Consider the following 12,611-nt stretch of genomic DNA (forward strand, 5'->3'; position numbering starts at 1 on the left):
GCAGCTTGAAACCACCACTTAACTACTGTCTAATTACCCAGCATGCAAACATGCACATACTGACTTCCTGTTCAGTGCAAAATAAGTCAAATAAATAATCATTTCAAAAAACAGTTTTTTTGATTTACAAAGATTAGCGCATGTAAGAAAACTTTATTCTCGTAATGAAATGACTGTATGTCATATTTAGCATATCACATAATAATTAATAAAAATATAAATAAAATAATTATAAAAATATCCGAGGGGTCGTCCACATAAACGGGTTCCACTGTTCCGCTTTAATGCTACCCCAAGTGACCAATCACATTTCTGTCTTGTTATTCTTGTCTTTTTATTATTATTATTATTATTATTATTATTATTGAATGTTTGAAAAAAAACAGTAAATGATGAAAATGTAGTGTTGCGTTATTTTTGTGCATTTCTGTTGTGGATGTGTGTTTTTTTATGTTGTCGTATTCATGTCGTTTTGTTTTTTTTTTTAAACACTGGTGGTTGTCGCCCGTGTCCCTCCCCCCTCCCCACCCTCCCGCTGACGTCTGTGTCGTGTGCATCCCGCAGGAGAAGACGAGCGCCCTCAGCCTGAGCAACGTGGCTGGGGTCTTCTACATTCTGGTCGGAGGACTCGGCTTGGCCATGCTGGTGGCCTTGATCGAGTTCTGTTACAAGTCCCGAGCCGAGGCCAAACGAATGAAGGTGGCAAAGAATGCACAGAATATTAACCCAACTTCCTCGCAGAATTCACAGAATTTTGCAACTTATAAGGAAGGTTACAACGTATATGGGATCGAAAGTGTAAAAATTTAGGGGGTAGGGAACAAGGTTTTCATAAATTCCCCCAAACTGCACGCTTTTTTTGGCTCCATCCGTTCCATCCTTCAGTGTTAGTGAATGACGAGGTTGGCCAAAGGATCGTATGTACTGATGGTTTATGATTTAATGAGAGAAAGACATACCAGCCACACCCCTTTTGTTACAGCATCATAACGACCGTCTTTGGGCCGAGGAGGGTTCGCGCCACACAGAAAAACTAAAATACAGGAATAATTTCATAATGTGTGACCAATTTCACGATTTTTTCATACAAACTTCATCATTTTACTAGCAAACTTTTCATATTCCAAGGATAAGGTCAAAATGTATGGGAAAAAAACAATACTATAAGAATTAAGTTAAAATGGAGTATAAAAAAATCAGAATTTTCCAGAATAAAGTTGTAAATTTACAAGAGAAAAAATTAACTTATGAGAATAAAGTGGTAATACTACAGAAATAAAGTAATGCATTCATGAAAAAAAACTTGTAAATTATAATACTTATAATATAATATAATAAAATACTTATTTTCTCACTTTTTTTCTCATAAATTTACAACCTTTTTCTGGTAAATTTACGAGGAAAAAAAGTGACAAAAGAAGTAAAATTCCCAGCAAAAACATTTTTTTAATTTATGACAATAAAGTCGTAAATTTGCTAGAAAAAAACGGACAGTTACGAAAATAAAGTCGCAAATTTACGAGAATAAAAAGTCATAATTTTATGAGAAAAGAAGTCAGAATGTTACAAGAAATAAATTCCCAACAACAATATTCCCAACTATTTTTTTTTAATTTATGACAATAAAGTCGTAAATTTGGTAGATAAAAACGTAGAACTACAAGAATAAAGTGGTACATTTACGAGAAAAAAAGTCATAAATTTATGAGAAAAGAAGTCAGAATGTTACGAGAAATAAATTCCCAACAACAACATTCCCAACAAAAACATTTTTAAAATTTATGACTATAAAGTCGTAAATTTGGTAGAAAAAAACCTACAACTACGAGAATAAAGTTGTAAATTTACGAGAAAAAAGTCATACATTTATGAGAAAAACAGTCAGAATGTTACGAGAAATAAATTCCCAACAACAGCATTCCCAAAAAAACGTTTTTTTAATTTATGACAATAAAGTCGTAAATTTGGTAGAAAAAAACATAAAACTACGAGAAAAAAAAGTCATAAATTTACGAGAAAAAGTCGTACATTTATGAGAAAAGAAGTCAGAATGTTACAAGAAATAAATTCCCAACAACAACATTCCCAACAATTTTTTTTTATTTATGACAATTAAGTCGTAAATTTGGTAGAAAAAACGTACAACTACGAGAATAAAGTCGTAAATTTACAAGAAAAAAGTCATAAATTCATGAGAAAAGAAGTCAGAATGTTACGAGAAATAAACTCCCAACAAAAGCATTCCCCAATTTTTTTTTTTAAATTTATGACAATAAAGTCGTAAATTTACGAGAAAAAAGTCAAAATTTAATGAGAAAAGAAGTCAGAATGTTACATGAAATAAATTCCCAACAACAACATTCCCAACAAAAACATTTTTTTAATTTATGACAATAAAGTCGTAAATTTGGTGGAAAAAAACGTACAACTACGATAATAAAGTTGTAAATTTATGAGAAAAAAAGTCAGAATGTTACGAGAAATAAATCCCAACAACAACATTCCCAATAAATTTTCATTTTTAATTTATGACAATAAAGTCGTAAATTTACGGGAAAAGAAGTACATTCAAAATAATTTTTTATTTATTTATGAGAATAAAGTCGTACATTTCTGAGAGAAAAACTGTTACGAGAATGACATCGTAATTTCACAGAGAAAAGTTACAGTCACAAGAGAAAAACTGTACATTTATGAGAATAAATAAAATAATTCAAAATATTCCAAGAACAATAAAGCTATAAATTCTACTAATAAAATCATATTTTATGTGGGGATTTCAACATTTTTTGTAGATTATTAAGAGGTCATATACTGTCAATTACGATTTGATGCTCCCAGCAGTACAACTCAAAATATGACACCCATTTTTTCTTGTAAAATTTTGCCTTTATCCCGATGATATTCCATCTTAAAGTTACTGGAGCTGGTAACATTTTGAGGCTTATATTTCATGTTTGGGAGTTTGAGGTTTTTTTTTTTTGAGTTTGAGTTTTTGCTTCCTGTTGTAGCTTGGTTTTTCTCGCCAGTGTTGGCCTTGACACTCCTCGGCATCTTGTGTGTCCATTTAAGTTCCCGTGGCGTTTTTGGGCCCATGTCCATGTATGACTGTTGATGGCCATGCTTGTTGCTGCCTCTGTCCTAGTAACATACCGTACATCCCAGCGGTAATGCTTGCCCGTACGCCGCTTACATGACGCCACCATCAGACATGCCGTTCCTCACCGACGTGTCACCTTTAGTTCCCATCCGGCATCGTCATCATCCATTTTTTTTATCCATATATAAATATTATCTTTCACGCTTGCGGATGCGAGGAAAGACTACCCTAACTTTCTCCGCCCCGTCCGTCCCGCAGATGACCTTCGGGGACGCCATGAGGAACAAAGCGAGACTTTCGGTCACCGGGAGCACCGGGGAGAACGGTCGGGTGATGACGCCAGAGTTTCCTAAAGCTGTCCACGCCGTCCCTTACGTGAGACCCGACATGGGACTCAACGTCAGCCTGACAGATCTGTCCTGATCCGTGAGAAACTTCTGAGTGCCTTAAAATGGTTTCAAACGAGCGCTTTTAGTCCGTCGCCTCCTTTTCGTTTTTGGCTTGCTCGTCCTTTTCCTTCTTCGCTGGCTTTTGTTCTGCCATTTTTTTCCCAAAAGGAAAGACTTTGATTCTCTACGTCATTCTTGCTATCCAGGAAGTTATCATGTTTCCTCTCTCTCTGTGTGTGTGTGTCTGCGGGGACTTGATTGACAGCTGCTTCGGCTCATCCGAACTATGTATGTGTGTGTGTGTCACCTCCCAAACAGGAAGCACATCCGCATTAAAATGTGAAGTAGTCTTTTTTTTTTTAAGAAAATTTAAGAAAATGTTTATTTAATACAAAAAAAAATACTATTTTTATGTATTTTCACAAAATAGCTTTTAAAAGAATCTCGCTTACATGCTGGTGGGTTAAAAGAAGAGAGGAAAAAAAAACACAAAACAGCTTCTATAGTGTCATATTTCCTGTATATTTTACTCTTGGAACATTCTGCTGTTGATATGACGTTTTCTCGTTGACGGTCTAAGTTTGCTGATGTTTTTTGGCTTGCGTTTTTATCTTTTTATTTTTTTTTATTTTCCCGCCGAGGACCAGGGTGTTTGCTGTGTTTTCAAGGAAAAGAAGTGAACCTGTTTACACGCTGTGAATGCAAAACAACAAAATGGTGGAAAGAAGGAGGGCATCCACGCTGTCGCCGTGGTGACCAAACGCCAAATACGTGAAAGGGTGCCAAACAAATTCTAGTGCCAGTGGAGTACGAGTCTTAATAACGGAATCAATCACTGTCCTTTCAGTGAATGTAAATGACTTTTTGTAACTAAATGTACAGTTGCTGGCAATGACACAATAGCCTTTTTTTTTCCTTTTCCTGTTTTACTTTTGCTTTTGTTCCGTTTCCATGTACTTTTGCATCCACCTGACAATGAAGTAGCACCAGTTTGCATGCGACGACGTTTTCTTTCCATTCCTGCCGCATCATCGCGTTTACATTTTAATGTACAAGTCGTGAGGTGTTTTGAATTTGGGAAAAAAATATATATATAAAACACACAATAATGTTAGACATATATATACGATATATACATATATACATATATTTTCTAGAAAAAGGTGAAATTAAAAAAAAAATGTATAGCCCCCCCTCCCCCTTCCATGATAGTGTCAACGCTACTGAAATGTTTTTGGTTTCTTTTGAAGGCGGTGTGACCTTCACTGACACGACTACAGACAAACACTCATTATAGGACACTTTATGAGCTGTAAAGAGCGCTCCTGTATAACGGGACGAGGGGAAGAGGGGGGGGGGGGGGTAAAAATCTGTATTATTACTCTGGCTGTTGTTCTTTTGTATCCCGACAATAGGTACATATACTGTAGTTGCTTCGAAGTTTCATGGCGTAATTCAGGCTATTCTCACTGACATTTTGTATATGGAATGTGTGCTAACTTGTTTATTTTTGGGACTCTTTCTAAATAAAAAGTGGCTGATCTCTTGTTAGCGCTCAGTGGCTCTCTCTCATTTGCGTCGTTGGTGGGTGGGTGGGGGGGATTCAAATGTTGTTTGACTATGTAACAATGCAAAAGTGTGGGATAAATGACAGGAGAACCAGCTCTAACAACACTAGTCAAAGATCCTCTATATGACAGGATCAGTAGGGAAGCCCAGACTTCTCGGCCCCCGGCCACGTCCTCCAGTTCCACCAGGAGGACACCAAGGCTTTCCCAGGCCAGCTGTGAGACATAATCCCTCCAGCGTGTCCCAGGTCTGCCCAGGGCCTTCTACCGGCGGGGGATGCCCGGAACACTTCCCCAGGGAAGACTCCGGGATGGTCTATTGTAAAAATGTAAGCCAAAGATCCTCTACATGGCATGAGCGCAGCTGTTTTTAAGGACCTACGGTAAAAATGCGAACCAAAGATCCTCTATATGACAGGAGCGCAGCTGTTTTTAAGGACCTAAGGTAAAAATGCGAACCAAAGATCCTCTACATGACAGGAGCGCAGCTGTTTTTAAGGACGTACTGTAAAAATGCGAGCCAAAGATCCTCTATATGACAGGAAACCAGGCATTTTGAGGATCTTCTGTAAAAAAAAGCTTGTCAAATGAGCACTTCTAATTTTTAAGGACTGACCAGAATAACGACAGTCAAAGATCCTATATATGACAGGGATGTTTTTGCGGATCTATTGTAGAAATGCTAGTCAAAGATCATCTTATGCTGTTTTGAAGGACTTACTGTTAAAACGCTAGTCAAAGATCCTCTATAAAGGGTCCGGCAAAATAATCAGACACATTTTTTAGGTTAAATAAAACGCAAATAAAGTAAAAAAACAATTTTATTTTTGAAAAGTACATATAATGCCATTCTGTTTTAAAAGTTAAATTAGTTCTGGTGTTGCGAGGTCGGCCGGTTGATTTTGGTTTCAATGAAGATCCAGTAGCTCTCAAGTTGGTACCCCATAACAAGATGGTATTTGGAACTGGTACCAAGATTGAAGTGCAAACGGAACGCTCGTTGTGTTGCAGTTACAGATTTGTTTGTTTTGATGAACGTTTCCACAATAAAAGCGCGATGCTCACCGGTCCAATTCATGGCAGCAACTGAAAAAGAAACAAAGCAAAATTGCATTATATGTACTTTTCGAAAATAAAAACATTTTTTCTGTTACTTTACTTTATTTGCCTTTTATTAACCTACAAATATGTCAGATCATTTTGCCTGACCCTGCTGTGTTTAAGGACCAACTGTAAAAAAAAATAGTCAGAGACAGGCCTAATGAAAAAAACCCTAGCCAAAGATCCTCTCTATATTACAGGAGGAGGCGGCATGATAGTCTGACCCCACCCCAACCCGCCACCTGTAACCCCTAAACTAACCCTTCAAAATGAGAAATGGGCGACAATCTGCATAGGCGACATAAATGATCAGACAAGTCTACGTTATGAAAGATTTAATCTGGCCGCTCTTCAGCAGACACGGAAAATCCATCTTCTTCCGGACAAGAGGTCCCCGTCCCTCCGCGCCGCCAGCCTCTCTTGGCAGCGACACACGTGAAGGCAGATGGCGGCTCTATCGCTTTTATTTCCTTCACTTAACGTCTCACGTGCTTCATTCCAGCTTTCATGTCACCCTTTTAGACCAGGATAAATGACGGACGTATGTTCCAAATAGAACGTAAAAGGAACTTCTTGGGCTTTTTGTACAGATGGCATCCCGTTGGGGCACGCCCCAAACAGCTGGGATAGTTTGTTAGATGGCGGTGTTGTTTACCGATGTCCAATTACATCGTTAGCTAGCACACCAGGAAACCTCCCTCGAGATGGATGGATGGATGGATGGATGGATGGATAGATGGATGGATGGATGGATGATGGATGATGGATGATGGATGGTGGATGGATGGATGGATGGATGGATGATGGATGGATGGATGATGATGGATGAATGATGGATGGATGGATGATGGATGATGGATGATGGATGATGGATGATGGATGGATGGATGATGGATGATGGATGATGGATGATGGATGATGGATGATGGATGATGGATGATGGATGGATGGATAGATGGATAGATGGATGGATGGGTGATGGATGGATGGATGGATGGATGGATGATGGATTGATGGATGGATGATGGATGGATGGATGGATGGATGATGGATGGATGGATGATGGATAGATGATGGATGGATGGATGGATGATGGATGGATGATGGATGGATGGATGATGGATGGATGATGGATGGATGATGGATGGATGGATGGATGGATGGATGATGGATGATGGATGATGGATGATGGATGGATGGATGATGGATGGATAGATGATGGATGGATGGATGGATGGATGGATGGACGATGGATGGATGGACGGATGGAGGGATGGATGGATGGATGGACTTCCTTTATTGTCGTTGCACAATAACAGCAGTAAAATTGCCAATAAAATGTTGTTGCCTGGCTCCCATATAATAATAAACAATAATAATAATATGGAGAATAAATAGATGACATCAAATATGAACAACAATGTACAGCGTAAACAGTAAATTTCACAAATAATTCATCAATACTCGAGATTGCTATTGATCTCTGATTTGCTGTGATAAATATCACATACAACATAACATTAGCAACACTAGCATATCTAGAAAATGATGGTGGGTAGCTAACAGAGCTCCAGGTGTCGTTTTAAGATGTGTAGCGAAGCCTAATGTATATTAAAAATATATTATATTGTGTTTATACAATATAACTTTTTTTAAAATATGTAGCGAAGCCTTTTTTCTGTTATTTAAGAAATAGTGGGCTAATACATGCTTGTTTGAGTCTGGACTGACAGAATTAATTTTTTTTTTTTACAAAGTTATCTTGTCTGGATTGGTGGGCGTATCCACGTAGACAACGCCTCCATTCTCAAAAAAGCAAACAAGTGAGAGACATGATGGATTTTTCTGATATTTGGTGGTCATAAACAGTCTTTATGAAGACTTATTACTGGTAGAACATCATTAAACAGCCAAGGTAAATAAAGGAATAATTTGTCAACACAAGAACATATTATGTATCACTCCACAATTGCGACGTCAATGTGGGAGTCAGCATAAATCCCACAATAGTCCCACAGTAAATCCCACAATGATACTTCTAGCTTGTTTGAATCGTTTTTAGCCTCACTTGTTCAGACTGTAATCCAAAATCTGGAGAAAACATTAAAGGATACCTGACATGATTCAGCACATCGTAATGTTCTACTTAGGTTCTATTTTTGAAAGCAAACAATATATTCACAAAAGCATGACGAGCCTCGCCTCTTTCTGCTACATTCAGTGTTACTTCAGCTCAGCATTCAACACGATCATCCCCCAGGACCTGGTACGCAAGTTGGAGCCACTGGGCCTCAAGACCTCCCTGTGCAACTGGCTGCTTGACTTCCTCACAGATAGAACCCAGTATGTCAGAGTGGGCGACAACACATCCAGTGTCATCTCCCTGAACACCGGCTCACCCCAGGGATGTGTTCTGAGCCCCCTGTTGTTTACCCTAATGACCCATGACTGTCGCCCCAAGTACAGCAGCAACCATATCCTGAAGTACGCGGACGACACAACAGTTGTGGGCCTCATTCAGGACAACAACGAACTGGCTTACAGGGAGGAAGTGCGACACCTTGTGGATTGGTGCAAGGCGAACAACCTGATCCTGAATGTTGACAAAACAAAGGAGATCATCGTCGACTTCAGGAGATCCAGACCCAGCCACACTCCACTCAGCATCAACGACACAGCCGTAGAAGTTGTGAACACAACCAAGTACTTGGGGGTGCATATCACAGACAACCTCGGCTGGTCACTCCACACCTCCGCTCTGGCGAGGAAGGCACAGCAGCGACTGCACTTCCTGCGGCGGATGAAAAGAGCCTCCCTCTCCCCTCCTATCCTTACCACCTTCTACAGAGGGACCATCGAGAGCCTGCTGACCAACTGCATCTCCGTCTGGTCTGGGAGCTGCAAGGCCTCGGACTGGACGTTACTGCAGAGAGTGGTGAGGACAGCGGAGAAGATCATCGGGACCCAACTCCCCCCCATTAAGGACATAGCAAACAGCCGGTGTGTATCTAGAGCCCATCGGATCTGCTCTGACCCCACACACCCCCAGCATGGACTGTTCTCTCGCCTGGCATCGGGGAGAAGGTTCTGCAGCATCCGCTGTAGGACGACCAGGTTCAGAGACAGCTACTTCCCCCTGGCCATCAGACTGCTGAATGCCAAATAAGCCCCTCTACCTTACTTACATTATTATTATTTATTTAATTATTTAAATTATTTGGGCAATTTACTGTTCACGCTGCACTTTACATTATGTTGTTCATATTTGGTGTCTATTATATCTATTTATTCTCCACATTATTATTATTATTATTATTATTTATTATTACTTATCTTCTTTTGTGTCTGTTATTATATGGGAGCCAGGCAACGACATTTCGTTGGCAATTTCACTACTGTGTTTTTGTGCAATGACAATAAAGGGAGTCTATCTAGTCTATCTATCTATCTACTTCAAAGAAGTCATCAGTGAAATGATGACTGCAAAGAACAGAACTCCAGGTGGGCTTCCATGTGTCTCTTGTTCTCTGCACTTTCTTCATCCATTGTTGTCTTAAACCTTCCTCTTTTGGGGAAAAAAAAACTTACAGTATCATTCCGAGATAATGAACATCCAGCAGCAACACAACATTTTTGGCATGACTGCTATTTTGATGAAAAATATACTGAACCAAGTCGACCAGCTATTTCGAGAAGCATTTATGTCACCACGATGACATCACTTCCTGAAATGAGACTGAACTTTCAAGGTACCCAAAGCGCTTCCCAATGAAATGAACCAATTGATCACTCACTTGTCAGTCAAACACAGTCACAACTGCTGTGGGTTATTTGGAAACTAACGAGTGAGAATCAAACCGCCAACCCTGAGCCATTATTGCTCTGAACAAACAAACAACAATCAAAATGTTTGAAAAGAAGAATTCTGTGGCTGGGAGGCAGCCTTCAATGCTGTACAGTTATCCCCTGTCTGTGTTGTCATGGCAACAGTGTCCAGCACAGCTCCCCATGTAGAGGAAGGAAGGATGGAGGGAAAAGAGGAGGTAGAGAAAAAAAAAGGGGGGGGGGTTCTCATGCATACATTTGAAAGTGAGAAAAAAACAACATCGGCGGGCAAATTATGTAATCCAGTTCGAGGCCGGCAGCAAGAGAGGAAGCGACGCTGCCTCTTGAAAAGCGGCTGAATAGATCGCCATGGTAACGGACCACGGTGCGCTGTTGTCTTGTTTTTGTCCCCCCCCACCATACCCTCCGAGCTGGCATTTCTTGCACAAATGTCACAGATGCAATTAATGAACGAAGTGGAGATGACGTCGGAGCGCTATATTTGATCTTCTACTTCCCGTGGAGGTGTTTAGCGTTTAGCGCCACTGCAACCTCCACTCTCATCACACCCACTGACTCCACATGTACAATCACCGCTCGGCCACTCTCCCATCCTCACAACCCCCACTTGACTTTTTCCACATTATTTACGCCGACTGGCCAATGCGGGTTGAGCAATAACCGAATGGTGCGTCTCATTACGTTGGAGGACGAGCAAATGGATAACAAGCATAACCAAAAGATGCGATGAACGTCGGAAATCACATGACCGGTCGTGCAAATTAAGAGCACCGTAAAGGATTTTCCAATCAATTGCATGATTTGTTTGGATTCGATTTTGCAACCCTCCCATTTTGACGATACCGCCATCACTTCACTGACAAAGATGCTGATCTACGACCTAGATCCGTTCCGCGGGTGGCTGCCCACTGCTCCTCAAGAGGATGGCTTGAATGTAGGGTGACCGGATTTTTATTACCGAAAACCAGGACACTCAAAAGTTTACTCACAGATGCCTTAACCCCTTAGATCAGGGTTCTCAAACACGCGGCCCGCGGGCCAAATGTGGCCTGCAGGACACTAGTTTGAGGCCCCCGCCTTGATATGAAAGTTTAATATTAGTGCGGCCCGCGCAAGTTTGATATGGATGCTGTATGGTATCATGTACCCAGAAAAAAATGATTACGTTTGATTAATGTTCATGTTAAAGGTTAAATAACTGTTAATAGTTATCCTCCCTATCCGTGTGGAAGTGGTAAGTTTTTGGCTATTAAATTTAAAGGAAATAACTCGAAGGCTACCGTTTAGGTCGCTAGCTCTCTAGTTTGCGAGTTAGCATGTGTCTCAAGACCCTGCAGTTGCGCAATATGTTGTAAATAAAAAGAGTATAAATGTGACTATAGTCGTGTTTTGTCATGTCTACAGGGCTCTAATAATGCTTTGTTCATTTTAATCAGAAAATAATAATTTGTCTACCCACCAACTATATGTGGTTTCTTAATTTTTTATTATTTGCCGTTTTATTATTATTATTATTATTATATTTATTCATAACTGATTGATTGATTTTCTTTATTCTTGATTTGTTTATTTATTTTTCATCTTATTTTGTGCAGAAAAATAAAAATTAAGATATTTGAGAACAGTGGAATGTTTTATCAGAGCTTTTCTTGTAGAAAATCGGAACCAAAGCACTGAATAAGTTTGTATATTTTTCTGTTTTTAATAAATGCGTTTTTTTGTTTTTTTTTTGGAAAACCTGATGCGGCCCAGCCTTGCCCAGACCCTAGCTCCAGTGGCCCCCAGGTAAATTGAGTTTGAGACCCCTGCCTTAGATGCATATGTGGGTCAAAAATGACCCGGTCAGGTTGTTTTCTTGAAATATCTTTGTAATTAAATTTTTTTATTATTTCATATTCCAGGTATTCCTCAAAAAACATGTTTTTGATATCATTCCATTCACATTTTTAACTTACCTTTTATATATTTTAAGAAATTTTTGTTTTTGTGTTACTACCCCCAACCTTCCATAAGTGGGTCAAAAATGACCCGGTCAGGTTGTTTTCTTGAAATATCTTTGTAATTAAATTTTTTTATGATTTCATATTCCAGGTATTCCTCAAAAAAGATGTTTTTGATATCATGCCATTCACATTTTTAACTTACCTTTTATACATTTTAAGATATTTTTGTTTTTGTGTTACTACCCCCAACCTTCCACAAGTGGGTCAAAAATGACCCGGTCAGGTTGTTTTCTTGAAATATCTTTGTAATGAAAATTTTGTATCATTTCATATTCCAGGTATTCCTCAAAAACATGTTTTTGATATCATGCCATTCACATTTTTAACTCACTTTTTATACATTTTAAGATTTGTTTTGTTTTTATGTTACTACCCCAACCTAATGAATTTTTTTTATAATTTCATATTCCAGGTATTCCTCAAAAAACACATTTTTGATATCATGCCACTCACATTTTTAACTTATCTTTTATACATTTTAAGAAATTTTTGTTTTTGTGTTACTACCCCAACCTCCCATAAGTGGGTCAAAAATGACCTGCATGCATTTTCTATGGAATCCAATCGGAACCTTTGATTCTTATCAATTTATCAACTCCTAAAT

At 39.1% G+C, this 12,611-nt stretch overlaps 1 protein-coding gene across 7 annotated transcripts in view; it reads left to right on the forward strand.

The window, feature by feature from the left end:
• The window catches only part of gria2b (glutamate receptor, ionotropic, AMPA 2b), a 40,624-nt gene extending 36,775 nt beyond the window's left edge, over positions 1–3,849 (forward strand). For 2 of the 7 annotated variants that reach the window (XM_058065181.1, XM_058065180.1), the window contains exons 15-16: positions 565–813; positions 3,359–3,506. In XM_058065181.1, coding sequence (XP_057921164.1) covers positions 565–810 — 246 coding nt within the window. In that variant the 3' untranslated portion in view covers positions 811–813; positions 3,359–3,506. Of the gene's footprint in view, positions 1–564; positions 814–3,358 lie in introns of those variants that run through there. The other 5 variants (XM_058065178.1, XM_058065179.1, XR_009126655.1 and 2 more) reach the window with 4 other exon arrangements.
• The last annotated feature ends 8,762 nt before the right edge of the window (positions 3,850–12,611 follow it).

The sequence above is a fragment of the Doryrhamphus excisus genome, chromosome 2 (genome assembly GCF_030265055.1).
Source record: "Doryrhamphus excisus isolate RoL2022-K1 chromosome 2, RoL_Dexc_1.0, whole genome shotgun sequence".
NCBI lineage: Eukaryota > Metazoa > Chordata > Actinopteri > Syngnathiformes > Syngnathidae > Doryrhamphus > Doryrhamphus excisus.